General features: G+C 40.7%; 1 protein-coding gene across 5 annotated transcripts in view; it reads right to left on the reverse strand.

Annotated features, from left to right (window-relative positions):
* ASRGL1 (asparaginase and isoaspartyl peptidase 1) overlaps positions 1–23,432 on the reverse strand; it is a 69,966-nt gene that overhangs the window by 40,341 nt on the left and 6,193 nt on the right. For 3 of the 5 annotated variants that reach the window (XM_083607387.1, XM_083607394.1, XM_083607393.1), the window contains exon 2: positions 19,972–20,108. The exons of the other annotated variants lie outside the window; for them this stretch is intronic. In XM_083607387.1, coding sequence (XP_083463513.1) covers positions 19,972–20,071 — 100 coding nt within the window. In that variant the 5' untranslated portion in view covers positions 20,072–20,108. The remainder of the gene's footprint in view (positions 1–19,971; positions 20,109–23,432) is intronic. 5 annotated transcript variants of the gene reach the window in all.

The following is a 23,432-nucleotide window of genomic DNA, read 5'->3' on the forward strand; positions in this document are numbered from 1 at the left end:
GGCTGTAAATCATGTGCTAATTAGTGTTGACAGAAACAAAAATAGTTGTTCTCTTTTTCTTTTCAGCACAATACGTTAACATATACAGTGCTTCTATTTTAAGTTGGTATCAGGACAGGAGTCAATTCCAGCAGTTCTGTTGTACACAAAGTAATGATGCTATGGCGTGTTTATGTTAGAGATCACAGAGCCCTCAAGTGGGAATCTAACCTTTATCTCCAGGTGAGCTGCCCCTTTCTGCTGGGAAACCCCAACAGATTGCATTAATTGCTAGAGAGTTATCATTTGCCCTAAGGTAAGGTTACCAGACGTCCCTGTTTCCCAGAGACAGTCCCCAGATTTATGAATCAGTCCCCTGACAAAATCCTATCATTCCTATGGAAGTTCAAAAGTGTCCCCGGATTCATTGAAAAAAATCTGGTAACCTTACAGCCTAAGGACCTAGCTTACCCATTTCGCCCACTTTTATTGCCCCTTGCATGAGAATACTTCCTTAAAGCAAACATAAAGGTTATGATAGTGCAATCCAACCCATCCTCTATTGCCCCAGCAATAACCATTGCTGCTAAGAGGTGACGTTCCAGCAACACACATAGGATGCTTCTAGACAGTCTGCGGTGTGGGCTTCAATCCCATCCAGCAAATTCAAGCTGCACAGCTAAAGCTGATCTGGGACTATGGCTAAAGAAGCCCACTTCCCACAAAAGATCAGAGTTTTTGTGATGAGGAAAGGGATGAGAAAACACCAGAAAGTGTGGGGCAACACATGCTTTCATGCAGCATAAATCTAATCTCCCTACAAACAAATCAAGACGAATGTTCATTAAGCATGTTATCTGGAAGCCATCCAAGACATATCGTCGCCTAGAAGTTCTATTGAAGGTACCCCTCCCCCCCATTGGCTTATTACTTATTTTAATTGCTTATTGGCTGCTGTATTAAGCTGTGGATTTGAGTGATCCCTCAGTCTTTGAGAGTGATTTGCTCAAAAGCCATGGTTATGCTGCCTTCCCCTGCTTTGCACTTTTATTTTCTTTCCATCTATTTTATCAAGGTATCTGTTACGCTTCTGTAATTCATTATTTATGCTTTTTCTGTTTTACTTATGCATTTGACTGACACCTGGATCTCTGCTTCTGACATGGGTTACTTTTGCTGCATAAACTTCCCATTGGTTCTCCTTTTCATTGTCTTTCTTAGGGGGGGGATGTACGTCTTCTTTCTCCAAGATACGATTTTTCTTCTATTCCTTCCCCCGCCCTCCCCATGTTTGAATCCCATGCTGCATGACTATTTTCTCCAGCGAGCGTTACTCTCGCTCTTATGTACCACCCTCCTGGTTCAATGTCTACTTTTTTTTGGGGGGGGGGAGCTGATTTTGAAGTCTGGCTTTAATCTTTTCTGCCGTTTTCTTCTCCTGTTTTACTAGGTGGTGATGTGAACATTGATCAAACAGCTGATTCAGAATCCTTCAGGTTTATTCCCCCCCTCTTTATTACTTTGATCTTTCCCTGTTTCCTTCCTCTGCTGCTCACAAGTCTTGATTTAGTCATCACTTCCTCATGCTCACCTGTTGATTTTTCTAATATTCCACATTCCCTTTATGATTATCATTTGATTTTATTTGCTCTGGTGTTCAGTTCTACTGCTTCACCAAGAGATTGTAAGTCCGCTCCTGCGACCTGATACTTTCCCCATTCAACTAACTCAAATCTGTTTCCTATTTCTGCACCATCTACCACTAGTGCTTGTGTTTTGTAAGTCTGTGGTAGCATCCACTCTTCATTTGTGTGATCCTCATAAGTTTTCATCTTCATCATTCTTGCTCTGCTCAGCCTTGGCTCATTCCTGAATTGTGCTGCCTCCTGCTTGTACATTTGTACTGCTGAACATTCATGGTTCAAATTCCATCTGTTGTCTGATTTTCTCCATTTATAAATTTGTGCTCTCTTCCCCCCTCCTATTTATTTTGTGAGGTGGTTTTTTTTTTTGTTTTTTTGCTTTAAAAGTCTTATTTTTCTCACTACTGTTTGCCTCCTGTTTGTATGTAATCCTCTTTGTCACTCTCTTGTATCTCCTAAAGCTTTCTTAGTCAAAGTCACTTCCACCGTTTGTCCCAACCTCTGCCTTCCTGTTTTCTATGAGAGCCACTCCACATCCTCAGACATTCCTACTGCTACAAATCTTATACTGTGGTGCTCTATCTCTATCATCTATCTGTCTGTCTATCTATCTATCTATCTATCTATCTATCTATCTATCTATCAATCATCTATCTATATCTAATTTTCGTTTTCATCTTCATCTCATCTTCCACAATGCTAACGTTTGTCTCGTTTAGCTTTTTCATCTCATCAAGATTCTTTCTCTTCTTTCTGTTGATAACTGCTTGTTCATTAGTTTTTTTTACAATTATTTGCTTTTTGGTTGGACTCATCTTAGGCCTCTTGCTCTGGACTTTAGGGGTTGTTTTTGCTCAGCTCTGTCTCTCTCTGTGTATTTGAACACGTAATTCCTTGCTTCTCTTTCTTACCTTATATCCCTTCTGGTGGCAAGAGAGGAAGAGGGCATGCAGAGATTTCTCCTGCTATCTCTGGGTTCAAGGTTTCATTCTTAACTTTTCAGTACATGCATTGTCTGTGCCTTTTCATAGTTTCTTGGACTTTTCTTGTTTGCTTTCCATTTTTCTTCTACCCCACTGCCCCTGTCCAAGTGGGTTTTTTTTGTTTTGTTACCTTTTCTCTGGTGTGCTTTACCTGTTGAGAGATGCACCCCATTCAATGCCGCCCAGCCTTTAAGAAACACCTTAAAATGCATTTGTTTCAGCAGCTTATTTTTTTATTTTATATACAAAATTATATGTATGCCAACCCAAGGTGGCTGAATTAATTTCTGCTTGATCCTATTGTCAGGTTTCCTCCCATTACATCTCTCCCCACCACCGTCCCGATCTTATGTTGTATCATTTAGTAAATTGTAAGGCAAGGCCATGGTTTTATTTTTTTAAAAGACTGGTAAAGTGTCAAGTTGTCATACGTTGTCATGTACTGCTGCTGCTGTTACTACCTGCTTCTTAACTGCCGCAGTGGTGAGCTGGGCAGTTGTTACTCTTTAAAAAAAAAAAAAATGCAAGCAATATTGTGTACTTAGCGGAATGCCCACCAGATGGCAGCTATGAGTGTTGTGATAGCCCGAACCTTGAACAGCAACTAAGGCTTTGACAGGGAGGAGGAACCAGCTAGATAAGGAAAACGGGTGGTGTCATCAGTTGTTACCAGGAGCCAAGGATTGGGAGTGGCTCTCAAAGGCAAGAGGACGGCTGAGCCTGGACTGGAGACTATCAGCAGAGAGCTCCTTTGAGTCAGAATTTCCCAAACTGGGACCCCCAGAGAGAGCATCACCCCTTGAGACAGATTGCCCTGAGGAACCAGTCCTCTTTGCGGCAGGGGTTGCATGCTCCTTACGACCTCAGTGCTGGCAACATCCAAGGCAGAAGCAGCCTTGAGAAGTAGAAGCTGCCTTGAGTGCTGGGCTCCAGGCTGGAGAAGTCCCTCACTAGGAATTTCCCTTTTCCAGAAGGAGTTAGACCTTGGACTGTTCTGCATGACCGTCTGTGATCCATTCCATTGTGGGGTGTGTTTAATTGTTAGAACACATATAGGTCTGAAAAGACATGCCATAATGGCTGCTGATTTCACAGAGCAAGGAGAACCAGTGGTTCCTTCCCTGGGCCACTGCTGTTCTTGTGGGGAAGAGACACCAGCAAGTCAGTCTTCCAGGTGGAAATTTGCAAGTTCTTCACACACCATCCATTACCTCCCCCAACCCCACCACCTCAGTTTGTAGACAGCGTGTTTCCTTTCCTGACTGGAAAAAACAGTTTAGGAGGAGGGGATGAGCAGACAGCTGATAGACTCACAGTGCTGTTGCCATCATTACGTAAGATGCTCCAACTAGTGAAAGTACAAGTAATTAATAGACGTAAGCTAAATAAATTAAGCTATTGATGTTGGATCTACAAACTTCTCGCAAACTGAAGAGGCGCACACCCAGATGCTGATGCTGACTTATTAAAGGGTGCAAATATTCTGTTCCAATAATGGAAGTTACATAATTCACCATACGCTTGAAAACAACTCTATTTCAATTAAAACAGTAGAACTGATAACATTCCTTTTTTCTTTTCTTTTTTTTAGTTTTGGGGAAAGATCCCCAGCTTGTAATTGCATTAATTACAAACACGCGCACAGTTGAAAAAAGTCATTCAGATGTAAATGCCCTTAAATGAGAAGAAAGCAATTGGCAGTATAATTTTTGGTTGTTGCAGTTAATGAAACTATTTGATTTTGTTTTAATTGGACTTTTAATACCACAAAGCACTCTCCCAGTGATGAGATTTCTTCAGGAAGGTACTATCCAGCAGTAGCTCTAACACTTGCAGAGGAAACTCATGCTGTGTGCGTGTGTTTTCATGGCATGCCCCTCAGCAGACTTTGGCGTCGCTCAGATTTTACATTTGCCACTAGATGAAGCAGTGCAGAGAGCGGTGAGGTGTTCACCAGAGATTTTAAAAACTCACTTTTCGCTTAAATGTTTATTCCCACTAACACGTATCTAAATAGGTGCCAATGGAGCTGAGATCCTGTCCTCTCATACAAATCAAGCAGACTTATTGCTGGTTCTGGGGTTGAGCATTGCTGTGTGTGAGAGGATAGCTGTACATCTTCTTGCTTTTAGAAAATACAGACAAATCTCTTTGAAAAGCCTTGTGGGGGGGAGGAGAAGGATAGTTTTGTGATGGTTGTCACTTTTTAATATTTTTGTTCAAGAGCTAGGCAAGCATTCTGTCACTAGAGCAGAAATGGGGAGCCTCAGGCCAGGGGGGTGAATGTGGCCCTCCATACATCTTTATTGTGCCCTCTAGACACTCCCCAGCCTCGTTCTTATCTCCTCATGCCATACTCACACCAGCTCTGCTTTGCAAGCTCCTGGAGTGCTATCTCTGGCAAGGTTGTGTCCTTGAACCCTGATAATGCTACTTGCTTATATGGATGGAGGACAGAGACTGAGGTGGAGGATCGGGTAACAATCCAGCATGTGGACCAGATCCTTTCTTCCCTCACCACCATCATCCTGCAGGTCAGTTTTGGCAGGTGGGTGGAGCCATTTGAACCTGTGCTCAATGAAGACTGGTACTCAGCTGATTAATGTGGAGAGGCTAGCTTTCAGACAGGATGGGTCTTAGCATCACAAACTGCTTGCTGATGGGCTTCAGAGTGATGGCTCTCAGCACACACCAGCTGTTTGGCACTGAGAGCCATTTTGTTTTGCTTGGTTGTTTTTTTTTACATTATTGTAATCTCTTTTGGTATGTTATTGTAGCTGCTTTAGGCTTCCTTTTTGGACAGAAAAGCAGGGTACAAATATATTTAAAAAATGAAAATGAAGTTTCATAACACAAGATGTTTGGAAGACGGGCAGTTTCTCCAAGACAGAGAATCATGGTTCTTTCATGAACACTACTAACAATCCTAAGGGACAGGTACTAATTCGAGCTGGTCCTAATGGAAAGCACTTATATGATCATATATAAAATAAGATAGAAGGTTATGAGAGAAACTGAATAGAGGCAAAGTCTTTTGTCGAGACAGAGATAGCCCTCACATTGATCTCAGAATGATCGCCCCCATCAACGCCAAAGGAAATTAGGAATGTTAAGTGCAATGTGATCTTTCCTGCAAACTCAAGGGTTAGTCAGCTAAAGCCAAAAGGAGCAAGATTCAAATTCCTGTGCATTTAATATACCATTTAGGAAGTATTGATCTTCTTTTTTTTAAAAAAAGATGCCTTTTGGCTACAGTTCAGTGCCAGATATTTGGCACAAAATAAGTAGCCAGTGGTTTGGAAAACAGAGCACAGATAGAAGGATTGTTCAGTTTCTTTCTCAGATATGGTTGGAACCCAGAAATTCTTCCCGCTGAGGAAATGAATCCTTTGAAATACACTTCAGAATGGCATCCCTCCTCCCTTTTAGGCCTGCTACACAGCCCGGGTGTCAACAGGGAAAGAAAGCCTTTATGGCCTGTTGGAGATTCCTCAGCGTCAAATTTAGACTGAGATGTTTTGAGTGAAATATGGGGTCTTAGACCATGACTTCCTTAGTAGAGCTAGTCTGCAGATGTGGGTGCTTACAAGGGAGAAATCTGTGGGCAGGAGAAAGATGCTTCGCCATTCCCAGCTTAACAATTTTCTTTTGCAGGTACCCCTTTTCTGTTTCAGCAGTTTTACATCACTGACCACAGATCCTGCCCCCACAAGCATCTGCAGCCCCTTCCTTTTAACCTTCATCTTAAGAGATGATAGTGGTGAAGATGGTATTGATGACAATGAACCCCAGGACAGTAAAGAACAAAACAATACATTAAAAAGAAAAGAAATTTAAACCATTTAAAGCACCTGAAAACATTTCCAAGCAGTCACACATGCTCCCAGCTGCTAATTTCAAGATTGCCAGGAGCAGGTTGTTCCAGCCATCAAATGCCTTGTTGAACATGAATGTTTTTAAAGATTGCAAGGGTGACTTCTAGACAACCTGTTTAATGAGCATTCAGCCTGATTTGTTTGAAGAGAGATTAGACTACGAAGGCTATTTAGTAAACACTGATGCTGATTTGTTTGTGGGGAGATTAGACATTGTTGCATCAAGCAACACTTTCCCTCACACGCATTTTCCCGCCACTTTTGTTACCTCAGAAAGCCTGGACTTTTGGGACAAGCTGGTTTGTTTTGCAGGAGTTCCAGGTCAGCTTTACGGTAATCGCTCAGCCTGAATTTGCCAGGATGTGACTGAATCCCACAAGAAATGAGTGACAGTCTGGAAGTTCCCAGGGATGGCTTTCAAATGCCAGGCTTATACAACACTGCAGGTCTGTGGCTCTGAGGTGTTTACTAAATGCTTTCGTAAACTTCTAAAAATTTCTTTTGAGTGAAAATGCCTCAGATAGAAGCAGCTTGCCTTTTCTTTCTATGACTGACATGGTAAGCAGCTGTACAACTAGCTCCACCACCACTATTCTGTTCCTCCTGTATTATGTTTATATAATTCTCCAGCTCCTGTTTCTGGATCAAGGTCCTTGTTAAGACAAGGATGAGGGGAATGTTGCTCCTGTTAACTGCCATCCCGTGCACACTTACTTGGCACAGTAATGTCCAGAGAATGTCATAGGACTTACTTCCAAGTAAACATGCATTGGATCCGGTTGTTACAAAATAAAGCAATATATCTATTGAGGAGAAATAACCTGTATTTAAAAAAAAATAGTTAAGAGAGAATATTATTAATAGGAACAAAGAGCAAGGAAAGATGGTAAGATATGTTAATGAAGCAGATCAGAAGGAGAAGGCCTGAATGAATATTCTGTGGGAACCAGAAGTGACAGAAAGGAAAAACTTAAAAGAGCATATATAGTCTTCCCTCATGTTACTTCACCATCCTGTGTGAGAACGGTTCAAAATCCTCATCAGTGTGAGAGAAGAGCCTTCCTTTGCCACTTGAAGTACTAGGCCAAAGGGTGTAAGTAGTTCTGAAATGTATACCTTTCTTCTGAAGGGTTTTTCTTACAAGATTAAAGGCAGCAAGGTTTCTTTTAAGTCTGAGAGAACCTGTGACAAAATAGTTTTGTCTTATATGTGGATGAGGGACCCTTTGGAGTACGCTGCTTTGGAGAGAGTGGAGGTTGACTTGTAGTTGTGAAGAAGGAACCAAGGCAAGCACAACTCCTCATTAGTTTTGGGTCATGGAGGTGCATGCAGGGAGGCCTCTCGATTCTCCGACCCTCCCATTTTTGAGAAATGGAAAAGCTACTCCAAAGAAAAGATTCAGAAGCTCCCTTTTTTGAGAAAGTATCAGAAGGATGGGCCTGGATTTTTATCTTCTTATATGGCAGCAAAAGAAACACTCTGCAAATGTATATGGGACCAGATTGTTAGAAAATAAAGTAATAGATGGATGAGGCGATGAATAACTTGTATAACAGTTACTAGTTGGGAGAAAATATTATTTAAAATAGGAACAAATAGACTGCAGAGGATCATCATTAATTTGCAGGTTAACTCTACATACGGGGAAATAAAAATATTCCCCAGAATCTCCTCTGGTTTGTTTATTCTGCCTGGGCAGACACATCTAGCCCTTATTGAACCTTTTTTATGATTTCAAAACTAGGTGCAGAGTCCTGGATCCACATCATGGCAGCTTCTAAGTTCTTAGGCATACCTCTGACCTAGCAAATATCCACGATTGGCTGTTTGAACCCAAGTGGCAGTATTACATAGTACAGAAATTAAGATTCACTTCTAGTGAGCTATTTGGAATTGTATCTGCATTTTAGCTGGCCTTCCACCACCACCCCAGTGTGTTTACAGTGATGGAGTAGACAGTGAGAGATAACCGAAGTACTAATGTTACTGCCACTGAGAAACAAATAAGGCAATTAAAACTTCAAATTGCGCAAGCACACACACACCCTGACTGAGAATTTCTGTGCTGTTTGCTGATTAGCCTGGCTTCTATAATTTTTAACTTCTCTACCCTCTAGAACTGCAACAACCACTGCCCTATAGAATTCAAAATCTGATTGTCGCATTGTCAGATAAATTTACTTACCAAATAAAGAGAGAGGGTGTTACTTTTTCTTATATACTTATTTACTTACTTAATGTTTAACTTTGAAAACTTGTCTTCCACCATTGTTTAATTCCTTCCCCTTTCCCTAACAAGACACATTTTTGTAGACTTATTTCTGGTTGGGGGACTGCATTGCAAAATGAAGTGCAAATTTCAAACAATAACAGCATTTAGATTTGCTTGCTGGTTCAGGAAGTCCAGGCTAAGCAGACTCACATGAAAATTCAAACTGAAATTCTACCCCATTCTTACTTGTGTCCATTGTCTCCTGTCTTTTCCTTCACTACTAGCAATTTGAAATGGACAAACATGCTTCATTGTGTTCGCGGGCAGGCACACAACAATAAGAGGCTGCAGCAGTAGCGCCCTGCCTGTCCTGCTGCCCTCCCTAAGCCTCTGTGCATGCTGTTAAATAACTAACTTTTCATTTACATCATGAAAACATGCTCAATTATTCCAATTTTTTTAAAAATGCTAAGCAATATTACCCTTATTTCAGTAACATTCATTTTTGTAATGAATTTAATTATTCTGTTATTGTACTTAATTATTATGTTGCTGTGCCTGTTGTTAACCCACTGAGTGTGCAGTAGTAGCAGAAATGGGGATCTATAAATAAACTTAACTTGACTGACAGCTTATTAGCAAGATATGCAGTGCACATTTTCTCCTGGCTGCACCTTAAACAGCTGTTGACTTTTTTTCTTAGAGTTTATTCTCTTAGCCTATAGGAAGATGTAAGTCTATGCTGTCTTCATATTACTAATCGCTCATTCATGCAACTGAATTATTAGTAATAATTTATATTACTAACAGCTAATTCATGGTGCATGAAGCCGACTGATAGATTTTTTTTTTGAGGGAGGGGACAAATAGATCTTGGCTAATGGTTCATCAGCCAGCTGAGCTGTTTATTACATGTGCCGATTACTTGTTTGCATGCAGATGCAAAGCTCTCCAAAGTGGTTTAAGCAGCTGGCTGGTTGAATTGTGATCTCTGCTTATGATGAAAGGTTCACATGATTGGTTTGTTCAAAGCAGATTCCAATTCAGTGATTAAAAAAATTCTCATGTTGGCTCAAGCTCCACAAAGCCAGGAAGCTAAGGCTGATAACATGGCACACCCTGTGATCAGTAATGATGTTGGCTATGGCACCATGTGTGCTTATTTACAACTTACCCTCCATGCCTCCCAACTTTTCCTCAGTTTTTCAGGCCCATATCCAGATGGGGAAGGTGGAATGCCTGGAACCAGCAAAGACATAATCCTGCTTCTGTTTAGCCTTATATATAGCCTCTGAGCCTTACTGTATTGCGAGGGAAATCCTCCTGGGCATAGACCCATGTCTCTTTGTTGTTTACATCAGTCTCTGGCAGGCTGGGTTAAACAGTGAGAGATGGGGGTCTCCTGTGATGCAGTAGGTCTGAGAGCGGCACACATATTTCCTAGCACAATTTTGATTGATGATGATGCCAGTAACAATAAATGTCAAAGCAAGTTTTGAAAATAGCTCACCTGTTTTTCATAGATTGCAAAGATGCATAAGGTGCATCTCGGCAGCGTGGAGGTGGTTCATGTACTGACTTTGAGCAGGACTGGGTTGCTTAATTATTGATATTTCAGTGCATTTTTAGACCAGCACCTTTTCTTCTCTAAAAGGTTCTCACAGGAATTTACACAGAATATCCTGTAGGCAATTGAACTCACAAGTCTAAGCCCACATGCCTTTTTTGTTGTGAAGTGGCATAAGGAGTGTGGGATATGAAGGACTAATAATAATAATAATAATAATATGCGCTGGAAGAGGTTGCTTAACCTTTCTACTTTTCAGCTGTAGCACCAAACCACCTAGGCCTGTTTTATCCCCACCAAGTATATCAAGATCCAAAGCAAGTCCAGGCACTTATGGAGATAACCAGCCATAAGAGAGCCGCAAGCCATGAAGTCAAAACCAGCATTTTGACTTGAGCCTGTGAATGGACAAAGCAGCTGCACTGTCTCCAGTTGTAGGTTCATAATGCATCCCCACTTACCAGCTTCAAAGGCAATCCCATGCACAGCACAAAAGGGGTTCCCTCAGATATAGAATCATAGAATTGTAGAGTTGGAAGGGACCACAGGGAGGTTCCAACCTCCTGCAATGCAGGAATCTTTTGCCCAACATGGGGTTCAAACACATGACCCTGAGATCAAGAGTCTCGTGTTATACTATGTTGGACCAAAGCCCACGAAACACACCAGGTTGCTAGTGCTTTGATCTGGGGATCAGGGAGGTTTCAAGTCATGATTGTAGTGTGGACTGAACTGGTTCATGTTCCATTTCAAAGTCTATATGGTCCTCCTAATCTCTTTATATCTGGAGAGGATGCCTTATGCTATGCACCATCTTTAAGTGAGATAACATATGTTTGATTTAGCAGCAGGCTTGTTCTGTACTGGTCCTTGAGTCCGAGCAGAGATCTAACTGGCTGTTCAGTTTTTATCAGCAGATGGAAATGTTTCTACCCAAAACACCTTCCCTGGATAATGTTAAGGGGCTTCAAAATGTTCCAAGAGTCACTTGGAATTTTGAGTGCCATGGGCACCAGTCACCAAATGGCAGCTGTGGGGGAGTAGTGTAACACAAAATGGTTGCTGTGGGGCATGGCAAAATGGCTGTCCCATCTAAAAGCATAAAAGGAGACAAGACCACAAAATGGTGCAGGCATGTTGCCCACATCAGTAGCCCTATCATGGGTGGAAAAGCACCTTCATAAGCCACCACAGCGCTCCCTCACAGAGGGAAGTTCTTTGCATCTCTCCTCTTGTTCAGAGCAGGAGAGAGAGAGTGCAATGCAAGAGTGAGTCAGGGCAAACAAGAACTGGGCAGAAAGTGCAGTCTCTGGTGCTTTTTGAATTTTTGAGACATTTACTGACCTCTGGTGTTTAGCCACACAAGACATGTGGGGTGAGACTGGCTATTCCTAGAATCCACCTAAACAAGAACACTTTCATTTACTGTATTTAAGAACATTAAATATAATTTCTATATAGGAAATAGCCACACCAGAACAAAAGGCAACTTGATAAAGAATAACAAAATTTTACTACTGTAACCTGGTATACCCGTCTCCCAATTTCAAACAGCTGTCTTTTTTTATCTGTTCCTTCTCCCTCCTCATTCCTCCTCCCATCATCTCCTCTGGCTCTCCCTTCAACTGTCATTCTCCACAGATGCTCAGCTCCTGTCATTCACACCCAGAGTTCCACCAGACTCCCCTGCTGTCAGTCATTCTTCTACTCTTCTGTCACAGGCTTCTATATGGATTTGGGGCTATATCCAATATTGGCATTCTGCTAGCAGAAAGCACTTCCAATTTTTGTGGATCCCCATGTCCCCTTATGCAGGATATAGTGTGGGTGTCTGTAGTAGGAAAGGTGGAAATCAGCTAACACTTCTTACAGACACAAGTGCTAAGCAGGAAACAGGCAAGCAAGCAGTTGCTAGCACGAAGCCACCAGGAGATACAACCCGGTGTATCTACAATTTCCCTGCAGGTGTTTGTCATGAGCTCCTCAGGTCTGTCAGGATTGGGTTTGGATTGGCAGAATCTGATGCAGGAGGAGGAAGAATTAGGGTGGGGGCTGAATGGTGAGAACTTCGGTTGGAGGAGGGGGAAGATCTTTTTCTGCTCTAGCTTCAGTCACTTTGGAATAGGAAGGAGGGATGGCAGCTATCCCCACCCTCTCCTCGATCTTCCCGTAGAACAGAGAACCTCAGTGGAGGCTGGGGAGAACCTCAACAAGGAGGGAGAATGAACAGGAGGCAACTGTGACTGAAAAGGAGCCTGAATAGACAGGTGCAATCTTGTTACCTAGAACCAGGTGACACCTTTGGAGATAGGAGCAAAGCCACCCATCCCAACAGAGCATGTGTTTGGAATCTGAGTGAGTCTTCAGAAGGAGTGTGCCATGTCTGGTCTTTGAAAGCTTGCTGAGCAGGTTGTGGAAACACTCTGGGCTTTTTTCTGCTTCTGTCTAGCTCTGAACTTCCCTGATACTGAACTGTGTCTCCTGAGCCCTTTTGTCAGCTGTTGAGCCTGTACAGTTACTTGCCTCAATAAGTAATTTTATTACTTACAAGTAAGAGCTCCTGCTTGCATGTTTTGGGGAAGAGGACAGAACAGTTTTGATATTTAATTTTGGGCTGTGGTTTTGAGTGGCTGTTTTATTTTTATCATGTTCTGATTTGCAATTTCTTTTTTGACTTTTGCCGGCTGCTTTGAATACATTCAGTAGAAAAAAATTAAGGAAATAAATATCCGAAGAGAATTTAAAGAAGTAAATCAAACATTTTGTAGATCTACTGACTGACTGAACTGCTTGTTCACAGCTTGTAATCTCCAGTACCAACCCTGCGCCCTACAAAAAGCCACAGAAAGATTATTCATTTCACCCATTCTGGCATTGTTTTCAACCCAAGTGCTGATGTGTCATCCTGCAGTTAGGCAAAATATATTAAGAGTTTCACTCAACTGGTCCAAATGGATGAATGAACTGCCATATATTTCAGAGGCAGCTGCATCATAATCCAATTGTACAAATCCCACAGAAGAGAAATAGATACGTGATTTGTGTAATGTTTTACAGCCTGTGTTCCTAATTATTCCCATGGTATTTTCAGTCAGAAAAAAGCCTAACAAATCCAGTCCTTACTCATTTTCACAACCTTACTAGCTTGTTTCCTTGTACTGCTCCCACTGAGGTTCACAGATTGAGAGATGCATTTGAAAGATTGGTGGGTATTTGTCTGGCCCTCCAGCAGGTGCTGGACCACACCCCCCCCACCATCCCTGATCATTGGCTATGCTTGCTAGAGCTGATGGGAGTTGTAGTCCAGGGACAATTGAAGATCCCTCCCCCTACAATCCCCGGAAAAAGCCCAACTAATGCTTACACAGTGGAGCACATTTTTGAACTCTGGGTTTATATCCAACAGATCCATAGTAGATGTTTCATTTTATACTAAAACAGGCAAATTCAGAAAGATTAAAGTCTGTATTTCGATATATATTGCAATTCTGAACACTGGTGATGGCGTGGTTGCCCACCATTTATTGAAAGATACATGTTATTCCAAAGTGTGAATAACAATTGCACAAAGTTGGAGTACAATTTAAAACCAATAGATAAGCACGGCAAAACATAGCACAACAAAAAAACCCTCAGAGGATAGAACAGTTAGAAGAATAATCTCCGGTCTGAAGCACCTGAGCATATCGGATGTGTCCGCCTGGCAGCAAAAAACTTGTAGTGCCAGGAAAACCTCCTTATGGGAGGCTTTTCAAAGTAGGAGAGGCCGGCACACTGCAGTTCAATGGAGCCACCACCCTGACACCAGCAATGCTGAGATTTACTGGGGTGGTGCCATGGCAAGGCATCAGCAAGGCTGGCAGTGATAGGAGTGCCAGACTAGTTGCATCAGCTATTCCTGTTCCAAAGTCCAGGGACCACCACATAAGAGGCCATCTCCTCTGTTGAAGCCGAGCAAAGATATTAAGGTGTGTATGGGTATACAAGAATTAATGAGAAGATGTTATTAAAGTGTCAACATACAAAGAGAAAACAATATGCCTTCAATTTTACTGTTTGATTCTTCTTCTTCTGTTTCCTTTTCATTTTTCACAAACCACTTTTGAGATGAAGTGGAATTTCAGAATCATGTATAAAGCCCCCTCTCTCTCCGGGCTCATGTCATTAGTTCCTGTACTGTCCCAGCCAGAGGAGAGGCTTCAAGCTTAAGTGGGGTCATTTGCTAAGGTCAGAGTCCAAGGATACCAATTTACATTCACAGTTTAGGCTCTGGGGAGCAAAGTCAGATCAAGTATGGGTCATTTTCCAGCAAAGCAAGGCCCGATGAAGCAAAGCACAGGTTCAAATATATAAGGTGAGGCAAACCAGAAGTTAAGACATGGAAGGCAAACTAACAAGGTGGCTAGCACCCTGGACAGCTCCAAGCAGAGCCAAGGCATTCTTGAATGTTGCTCCAACCAGAAACTCCAGACTAAAGCTCTGTACACACCATATACGTACTTAAGCCATATACCGCCTCCCCAAAAGGAATCGTGGTAACTGTAGTTTACTCCTAACAGAGCTGCAGCTCTCAGGATTCTTTGGAGGAGATGTCCTTTCAATGTATGGCATATATGCAGTCTAATGCTTAAATAGGACCACAGCTCACCCTGGCCTTTTAGAAGCTGTGTTTGTGGGAGAGGGGGTTATTGGTTTGTTTTTGTTTTTATTATGTATTTTGTGTTCTCATCATGTATTTTAATGTTGTGAACCACCCTGTGATCTTTCAATGAAGGGTAGTATGCAAATTTAATAAATAATAATAATAATAATAATAATAACACGTTTATTTTAACAAAATTTATATACCACATAGCTGTGGTGTAGGCCTTGTCCCACCTGGTCTGGGAGGGCAAGGCCCTGACTGACTCCAGCAACAAAAGCTGAGGCTGCTGAACAAACTCTTTGGCTGGGGTATTTTTTTTAGCAGTGTTGTTGTTGGGGGAAGGTTGTTGCTGTTATTGATATTAACTTTTTGTATCTCTGTTATTAGCTCTTATTTTGATTTATATGGAAATTGTTCAATTTGACTGTGCACATTTTGATGTGTTTTATTTATCGTTTAAATTTGTAATTATGGTGTTGTTTTTCATGCTGTAAGCTGCCCTGAGCATGGTTTTAACTATGGAAAGGCAGCAGACAAATGAAATGATGTATGTATATATGTTGATTGTAACAAAACATCTAAAGCAGTTTACAAGAAATATTAAGATTATCAGTAAACACATTTAAAAGCAAGTAATTAAAACATTTTTAAAGCAGTTGAAATCAGCAGTAAACTAAAAAGAGATTAAAGTACATCAACTTCTACTTGTCTGGACAGACTTGCCTAAACAAAAAGGTGTTAAGCAGTCACCCAAAAAATACAGTGAAGGAGCCTCCCTGGTATCAATAGGCAGGGAGTTCCAAAGTGTAGGTGCTGCCACACAATAAGATTGATTTCTGACAACTGCAGAACAAGTGTTATGTGGTATCTGTAACAGTGCCAGTTCTGCAGATTGAAGTGGGCACATATGGGGTATCATGATCCCACAAATAAACTGGTCCCAAGCTGTTAAGAGCTTTATACACCAATGGTATATGTATTTAAATGGAGGGATATTTATATATGCAATTAAATAAAGAATATTTATTTATACTTCTCAAATCTGAATTTTGTAGAGGAGGTTTTTCCTTTAAAGGGTGATGAAGCGTTGTAAGCCAATATAAAACAACAACAGCCCTAATTTCCATATCTAAACAAAAACACTAGAGTGTAGTGATTCTAAACCTATACTTAAAAATTACAATACTGTAAATAACCATTAAGACTACTTGGCCTATATTCAAGTCAATCGTTAATTGCACTTTGTATTTAAATCTTCTTCTGCCTCTTGTTGTTGCTTTGGTAAATCAAAATATAGTCTTCTGGCCTACTTTCCTGGCTGAAAACTAGGATACAGGAACACACATATAATAGGGATAACATTCAAGGAAATATAATAAGCATCAATTTTTTAAAAAAAACAACAACGCTATAACAAATATCATAACATTTCAACTCTATGCACACTTACCTCAACTCAATAGGCATATACAGGATTGTATTTCAATTGTCTCAAGGTTTAGAATGTGTGGGGAATTTGTGGCTCATCAGATGTTCCTGGATTACAACTCCCATCACCTTTGGCCATTGGCCATGGTCTGGCTGGGCGGATGGATACTGTAGTCTAGCAACATCAGGACAGCCACAGGTTCCCCACTCATAATTTAAAAGAAAATGAGAGGTCTAGCAGGCTTTCTATATATTTACCCATCCAGGAAACTGCCTTGCTCACTCTTTGCTTCCTGTAACTGACAGAGGTACATGTCAAGGTGCAGTTCTCAGCTGTGGTACTGGTTGGAATTAAGGGTTCCCCTCCCCCACCAATCTGCTGATGAAACTAATTGATTATTTCTGCCTTAGTTCCAGAGAGCAAGATAGCTTCCTCCAGGTACTGCCAGGATTCAGGCAGAAGGTACCAAAGTGGTGTATCAGCAAAGCAGCTACATCATCTTCATGAACTGCCTAGTGCTTCAGATAAGGGGAGATTTGTGAAGCGTAGATAGATTTGATGCAATGTGGAGAAAAAGTGGAGGGGAAAAGTCTCAGCAGCTAAGCTAGGAGCCTGCTTTTGCCGAACTAAAATTCCAGGAACTGTCACCTCAGTTGCAGCTGCAGGTTGATATTCTCATTGACAAAAATCTCCAGGGTCTCCTGCCTAAAGAGATGAGGTGGCCCCCAGGAAGAGGGCCTTTTCACTGGTGGCACCCTGAGTTTGGATTGCTTTCCCAGTGAGGCATCTACCTTCAGATCTTCAGACCAGTGGGAGATTTTTTTTATTCTCCCAGGCTCTTCAGAACACCCATGGAATTATTTTTAGCTGGGTTCTAACTGTTATTGTAGAATGGTTCTGTGCTTCTTGTGCTGTTTCCTCCTCCCCCCCCCCGCCTTTTTAATGCAGATAATTGTATTGATTTTAGTGTTTTAACTTCTTTATTGTTATATAATTTATTGCCCTCAATTTTGTGTGAACTGCCCAGAGGATGTTTTTGATGGGTGGTCAATAAATGTCAGAATGTGAAAAATAATAACTGTAGAGCACTACCATAATATAGGCTCACAATGTGTAGAAAGAAAATGTAGGACATTTAGATTGTAAAGTTCAAATAAAATAGAGGAGGGGAAGCAGTTTAAGATTCTTTCCTCTGGCTTTAGTGTACTGACATAACAGCCTTCTTTCTAGGCTGAGATATTCTAGAGGCCATAATATGCTATTTTCTTTTCTTTGTATACCAGGGTGGGGGAAGCCTTTTCAGCCCAACAGTCACATCCCCATGTGAAAAGTAGGAGGACCCCCTCCCCACACAACACATTACACACTTATTCATGTCCACAAACCAAATCATGCATATACATGCACATCCATCCATCCATGCACACAGGGAACACCAAGTTTTTAATATTACCACCCTTCAGTTAAAATTCAGGTACCAGATCAGGCCAGCTGGTGATACGACTAGCTTTCCCCCCTCCTTCTGAAATATTTAAACATTTGGAACAAATATAATACATCTATTGCTCTGGCATAAGAAGCTGAGGTTTCTGGAGATTTGCACGTGTAGGTGCTAACAGAGAGGATTTTTTAAAAACCTAGGCGGGACTCTTGTTGTGACGAGGAATCCTCCATCATAATTACATCAACACCTAGAATTGTTTTGGAAAATAACATATGCAAGTTAAAGACAAATATTATACTTCTGTCCTTTAACACGATTCAACTCCTTTAAAAATGTTTGTATTTATATTTGTGTGCTTCAGTAGGAAAATGTAGATGTACCTTAATATTTTGCAAAATTAGGTATAAAGCAAAGTTATAAGTGAGACGTAAATGAAGAAACCGAAGGGCATTTGGAGAAAAGGAAGCCAGTTTGTCATCAATACAGTTCGTTCGCTCCTAGGGAATTTAGCCAACACATATGGTTGTCTAACAGGGGGTCTTAGAACAGCGAGTGATCATAAGAACCATATGTGCTAGTGTACCAATGAACAACTTGGCTCAGTGTGTATAACATTTCCTGTATTTTTCAGAACCACCTTGCGTTTAAATAGATACACTGTCAACACATTGCTGGCTTGATGCTATATTCATCTACTTGTGTCAGCAGCACCAAAAGCTAGAATACATTTATCACTTGGGGTGTTTTAAAGACTGAAGCAGCCTTGATGTGGACTGAAAATTATTGACCTATAAACGATCTTAACAACCTTGTTTCACAGGGTTTAGCAAGCTGCATTACTGTATTGAGTCTCGCAGGTAGGGCTCCAAGGCTGCACAACATTGGACACAGTGGGGCTTACTTCTGAGTACACACATAAGATTGCACTCTAAAGATGGCAGGCTGGTGCAACAGCACTCCATACAAACTTCACTACTTACTGCACCAGTTTTGCACATATAGACCAATGGCTGTGTTGAGTACTCATCCCACGTTCATATCTTAACCTACTTCCCTTCAATCAACATGAGAAAAGGGGAAGTGTATGTCGCCAAGGAACAAAATGGCTCCAAGGAGAGAGATGCTGCATGAGAGCCATAGGTTTAAAAAGCTGGCCTGCAAGCTTTAGATTCATCAACAGAAGCCTTAGTTAAGTTCCCTCACCCCTCAAATTTAAACCACAATATTTTGCCTTTCTACCAATATTGGCTTACAACAAAGCTTAATCAGAGAGAGATGGTTGTAAATTAATTAAAAATGTATTAATTTAAAAATTATCTGTGGCCTTTACACTGGGAAAGCTCAGCCAGTAGAGCATGAGACTCTTAATCTCAGGGTTGTGGGTTCAGGGTTATGGGTTGGGCAAAAGATTTCTGCTCTGCAGGGGGTTGGACTAGATGACCCTCATGGTTCCTTCTATGATTCTATGAAAAATCTGTTATCTTGTCTTTTTGTCACAAATGGGACCCTCAAGACAAGTAACAACCAACATGATGATCTTTCTTTCCAACAGTGGAAAGTTTTGCTTATTAAACAGTAAGTTATGTCACACATCTTTCACTATTCCTCAAAAAGGCATCAACATGGAGGTTTGGGAACTATCCAGATTTATTTACACTCCCTCTATATATGCACACACACAGTGCTTTTTTCTAAAAAAAAAATAAAAATGTTTAGGAGTACAGAACTCTCATTTTCCTATTCATATTGAAATACTGCCCCTCAATGAAGCTAAACTTAGATTCACAAAATGTTTAGGGTATACGTACCCCTGCACCCCCCGAAAAAACCACTCTCTCGGTATAATTTTGAAATATTTTTTTTTTTACAATAATAATTCACTCCATGATTAAATACAACATATGGAGCAAAACACACACTTGATAATACAATCCTGTAACACATGTTTAAGATTGCAAATCCCATAACACATGCATGAAAAGGAAATGCAAGGATGTAAACACCCAGAGCCTTTAAGTGAAATGAGCAACTGGGAATATTGAAAGAATGACAGCAGACTCAGAACTAGCTGAAATTTGAATGGGCAGATTGATTTTCTGTGCAAATCCATTGCTTGACTCTGGGAAAATATTATTGAAAAGGCTTTCCTGTGGCTTTCCTATAGTCTGAGACATATATTGCTTGAAAAGCTTACTAAGAACAGTGGTCCAGATTTGAAACTGCAGTAGTTCACTGTTCAGAAGCAGTAGTGATGTTGGGTCAGGAGGACTTGGCAGAAGTCCAGTCCACCCCATCAGTGGAAAGACCGGGAAGGTCCTCAAATACACCAGGCTGCAAGTGAGCAAGGTAATAAACATTACTCTCTGGTAAGAGCATCCCCATCTAAAACGAACCAATTCCACTACTGCTCAGAAAAGATTAACTTTCTTTTGGTTACATGTTGTTTCAAGCACTTTGTCGAGAGACAATGTATGTATGCATTATAAAAATTAATATGTAAGGCAGGCCAGCCAGCCATATATATTTGTTGTGGCTCATGACTGCTGCCTATAAGCCATATCCCACTTTTTAAAAAATCCCTCCTTTGCACAATCCTCAGTGATGCCCTGAAATGGTGTGTGCAGTGTGTGTTTAAAGATTATGCAGAAACTGGGTTTGCAGTGACTGAGTCCTAGGTGCAGAGGCAAGCCTTTCACATCTCCTACCCTGTACAGGAACAATTTGGACACCTGTTTCCTCCTTGCTTTCATTTTCCTCCCTGCTGCTGATATAGCCGCTCTATCTTGGGAATCAGGGGCTTGCTGCCAATTAGGCTTGCTATAACAGAGCTGGATTTTTTTTTGGGGGGGGAGGAATGTTGACAAGGCTAATTGCTGGCCTATTGGCAGCAGGTTTAGTGCTTTGAGCTGCATGGAAAAGGATTTTAAACCTCAGCTTGCCAGGTGCCATGTTAATGCACTCTATCGCAAGATATAGCACCTATATATGACTTTGCCAGCAAACATCATTTAAAACATTTGATACCTTCCTGCAAGGCAGGAAGCGTTACACTCTGTAAGCATTCCCTGGGACTTACTTTCTTTCTTTCTTTCTTTCTTTCTTTCTTTCTTTCTTTTACTACAGAGCCACACATTCTCTACAAATTGGAGAATTAAGCTGCTGGCGCTTTCCCCAAGGAATCCAGTATTTTGAGACTTCACACATATAAAAAAAGAATCTTTGTGCTCTGCCATGAGAGGAAAGACAAAATAAAAATTCAAATGTAGTGAGTGACTACTTCTAAAGTTCTGGAAACAGGAGGGGTTCTAGAGTGGTATCTCTGTGGACATTGTATCCAGCTGTTTCTGAAGAATGGGGACCATTGTTGGAAGAGGAACACATTTCATTTTCAACATGAAACCATAGGCTCAGTGTCAATGGTTTTGAAAAATCAAGGTGCAGGGGAGCAGCTGTGTATCATATCCTCTATTTCTGAGGACCATCTCTTGCTACTGAATTTCTGCATGAGGTTAGGAAGACAGGAGCACATTTGTGTAGAGAGGATGGTTAATAGGAACTGGGCCATACACACAGTGAACCAGAAGCCCGAAACGTGAAGCCACAATAACAGAGATTGCTTTGAAGAGGATTTAAACTACATTGCTGCTCTCGGGATGTGTAACGAGATGAGAAGGAGGTCCAACTTCCATTTGAAGAGGTGGACTGATGCTTTTCTGGCATCAGACTGATCACAGGGAAGAAGGTTTTTTTTAAACCTCTGACAGTTGTCCCAAAGGGAGAGGAGGGCTAGCTCTACCACTAGGCAGAGTAAGGTGTCTGCCTCAAGCAGCTGATTCTGAGTGTCATGAAAAGGCAGCAATTGACAATTATTTGACTTATTGTTGTGGGAAGTTAATTAGACTCAGTGCTGCCTATGCATGCTAGGGTTTTTTTTTTCCAACCTCCACATGATGCTGTCCTTATCAAAATGCTGTCCCTTATTATTTCCCCAATTAATCTGAATTTGCCATGTAAAAACAAAAACAATGGAAATAGTAAATATGGATTAAATGGAGGAGGGGGATGGAATGGTATTTCACTGGTATGGGGTTAAATAGGTAGGAATGGCACGCATACAATAAAGTGAAAGTCCATAGTTGTTTTTTTAAATCATATATTTCAAAAATCTCTGTATAGTGTTTGGGACAGATATAAAAACTTAGTGCAGTCAAAGACACCTTGGTGGCTGTCACCTTTAGAGGCTTTCTCAGTGAAGAGAAAGAATATGGAATCAAATTGGGCAACTTATAAAGAAATTTTAAAGGAAGAACATAACATACTCAATTTTTTAAAAAAATTGAAAAAATCAGATATTGGTGGATTGGTTATAATACTACCAATTAAATGATGTGTTTAAAATAGACAGGAAAATTGGGTTTGAGAAAGAAACATCAAAATTAGAAAAAGAATTACTACAAAACGAAAAGAAAACATTATCAAAAACCTATTGACTCCTGCTGGATTGGGAGGTCAAGGATGAAGAGATCAAAGATGTGATGGTCAAATGGGAAAAAGGTTTTGGGTACTCCATACAGATGGAGGATTGGGAAAGACTATGGCAAAAAGATTTAAAATTCATGGCCTGTTACACAATAAAAGAAAAAATTATGAAAACGCTGTATAGGTGGTACATGACCCCCAGCAAATTGGCCAAAATACAGTATATAAATCAAAGTCAAATCTATGCTGGAGGTGTAATCAAGGGGAAGGAACAATGTACTACATGTGGTGGGATTGTTACAAAATTAAAAAATTCTGGAACACTGTCTATGACAAATTTAAAAAAAAATTCAGACAAACTTTTGAGAAGAAACCTGAAGCCTTTCTTCTAGGGATTATGACAATTGATAATACAAATGACAAAAAATGGTGTTCCTATATGCTACAACAGCAGCAAGAATGTTAATCGCTAGAAATTGGACGGGGGACAGGACACCAACAAAGGAAGAATGGCAAACTAAATTGTATGAGTATTTGGAATTAGCAAGAATGACAGAGGCAATTAGGAACCAACCAAACCAAAAACTCAAACAGGAGTGGGAATGTGTAAAAGATTATCTGGGAGAACATTGTTCTCAAATAAAACCCTTGATATGTTTCGACTAAATTTTGCAAAGTAAAGATCAGTTAGGGAATATATATTATGTATTAGAAAGGCAAAAAGGAAAAACAACACATCTGAAAAGAGAAAGAAGACAGAAGAAGCCACACTGAGATGGTGGGAAGTCACTTGTGTAGAAATATTGTTATTGTTTGGTTTTTATATGTGTACAATATATGCTAAAGAGTGAATGGAATACGTATATGCTAAAGAGTGAATGGAATATGTATATGAACAACCAATTTAAAACTCAATAAAAAGCCATTAAAAATAGGTAGGAATGGGATGACACCTTAATAATAATAATAATAATAATAATAATAATAATAATATTTATACCCCGCCCATCTGGCTGGGTTTCCCCAGCCACTCTGGGCAGCTTCCAACAAACTATTAAAATACAATAGTCTTTCAGATATTAAAAGCTTCCCTAAACAGGGCTGCCTTCAGATGTCTTCTAAAAGTCTGGTAGTTGTTTTTGCCTTTGACATCTGGTGGGAGGGTGTTCCACAGGG

Source organism: Podarcis filfolensis (assembly GCF_964270895.1).
Source record: "Podarcis filfolensis genome assembly, chromosome: 3".
Classification (NCBI taxonomy): domain Eukaryota; kingdom Metazoa; phylum Chordata; class Lepidosauria; order Squamata; family Lacertidae; genus Podarcis; species Podarcis filfolensis.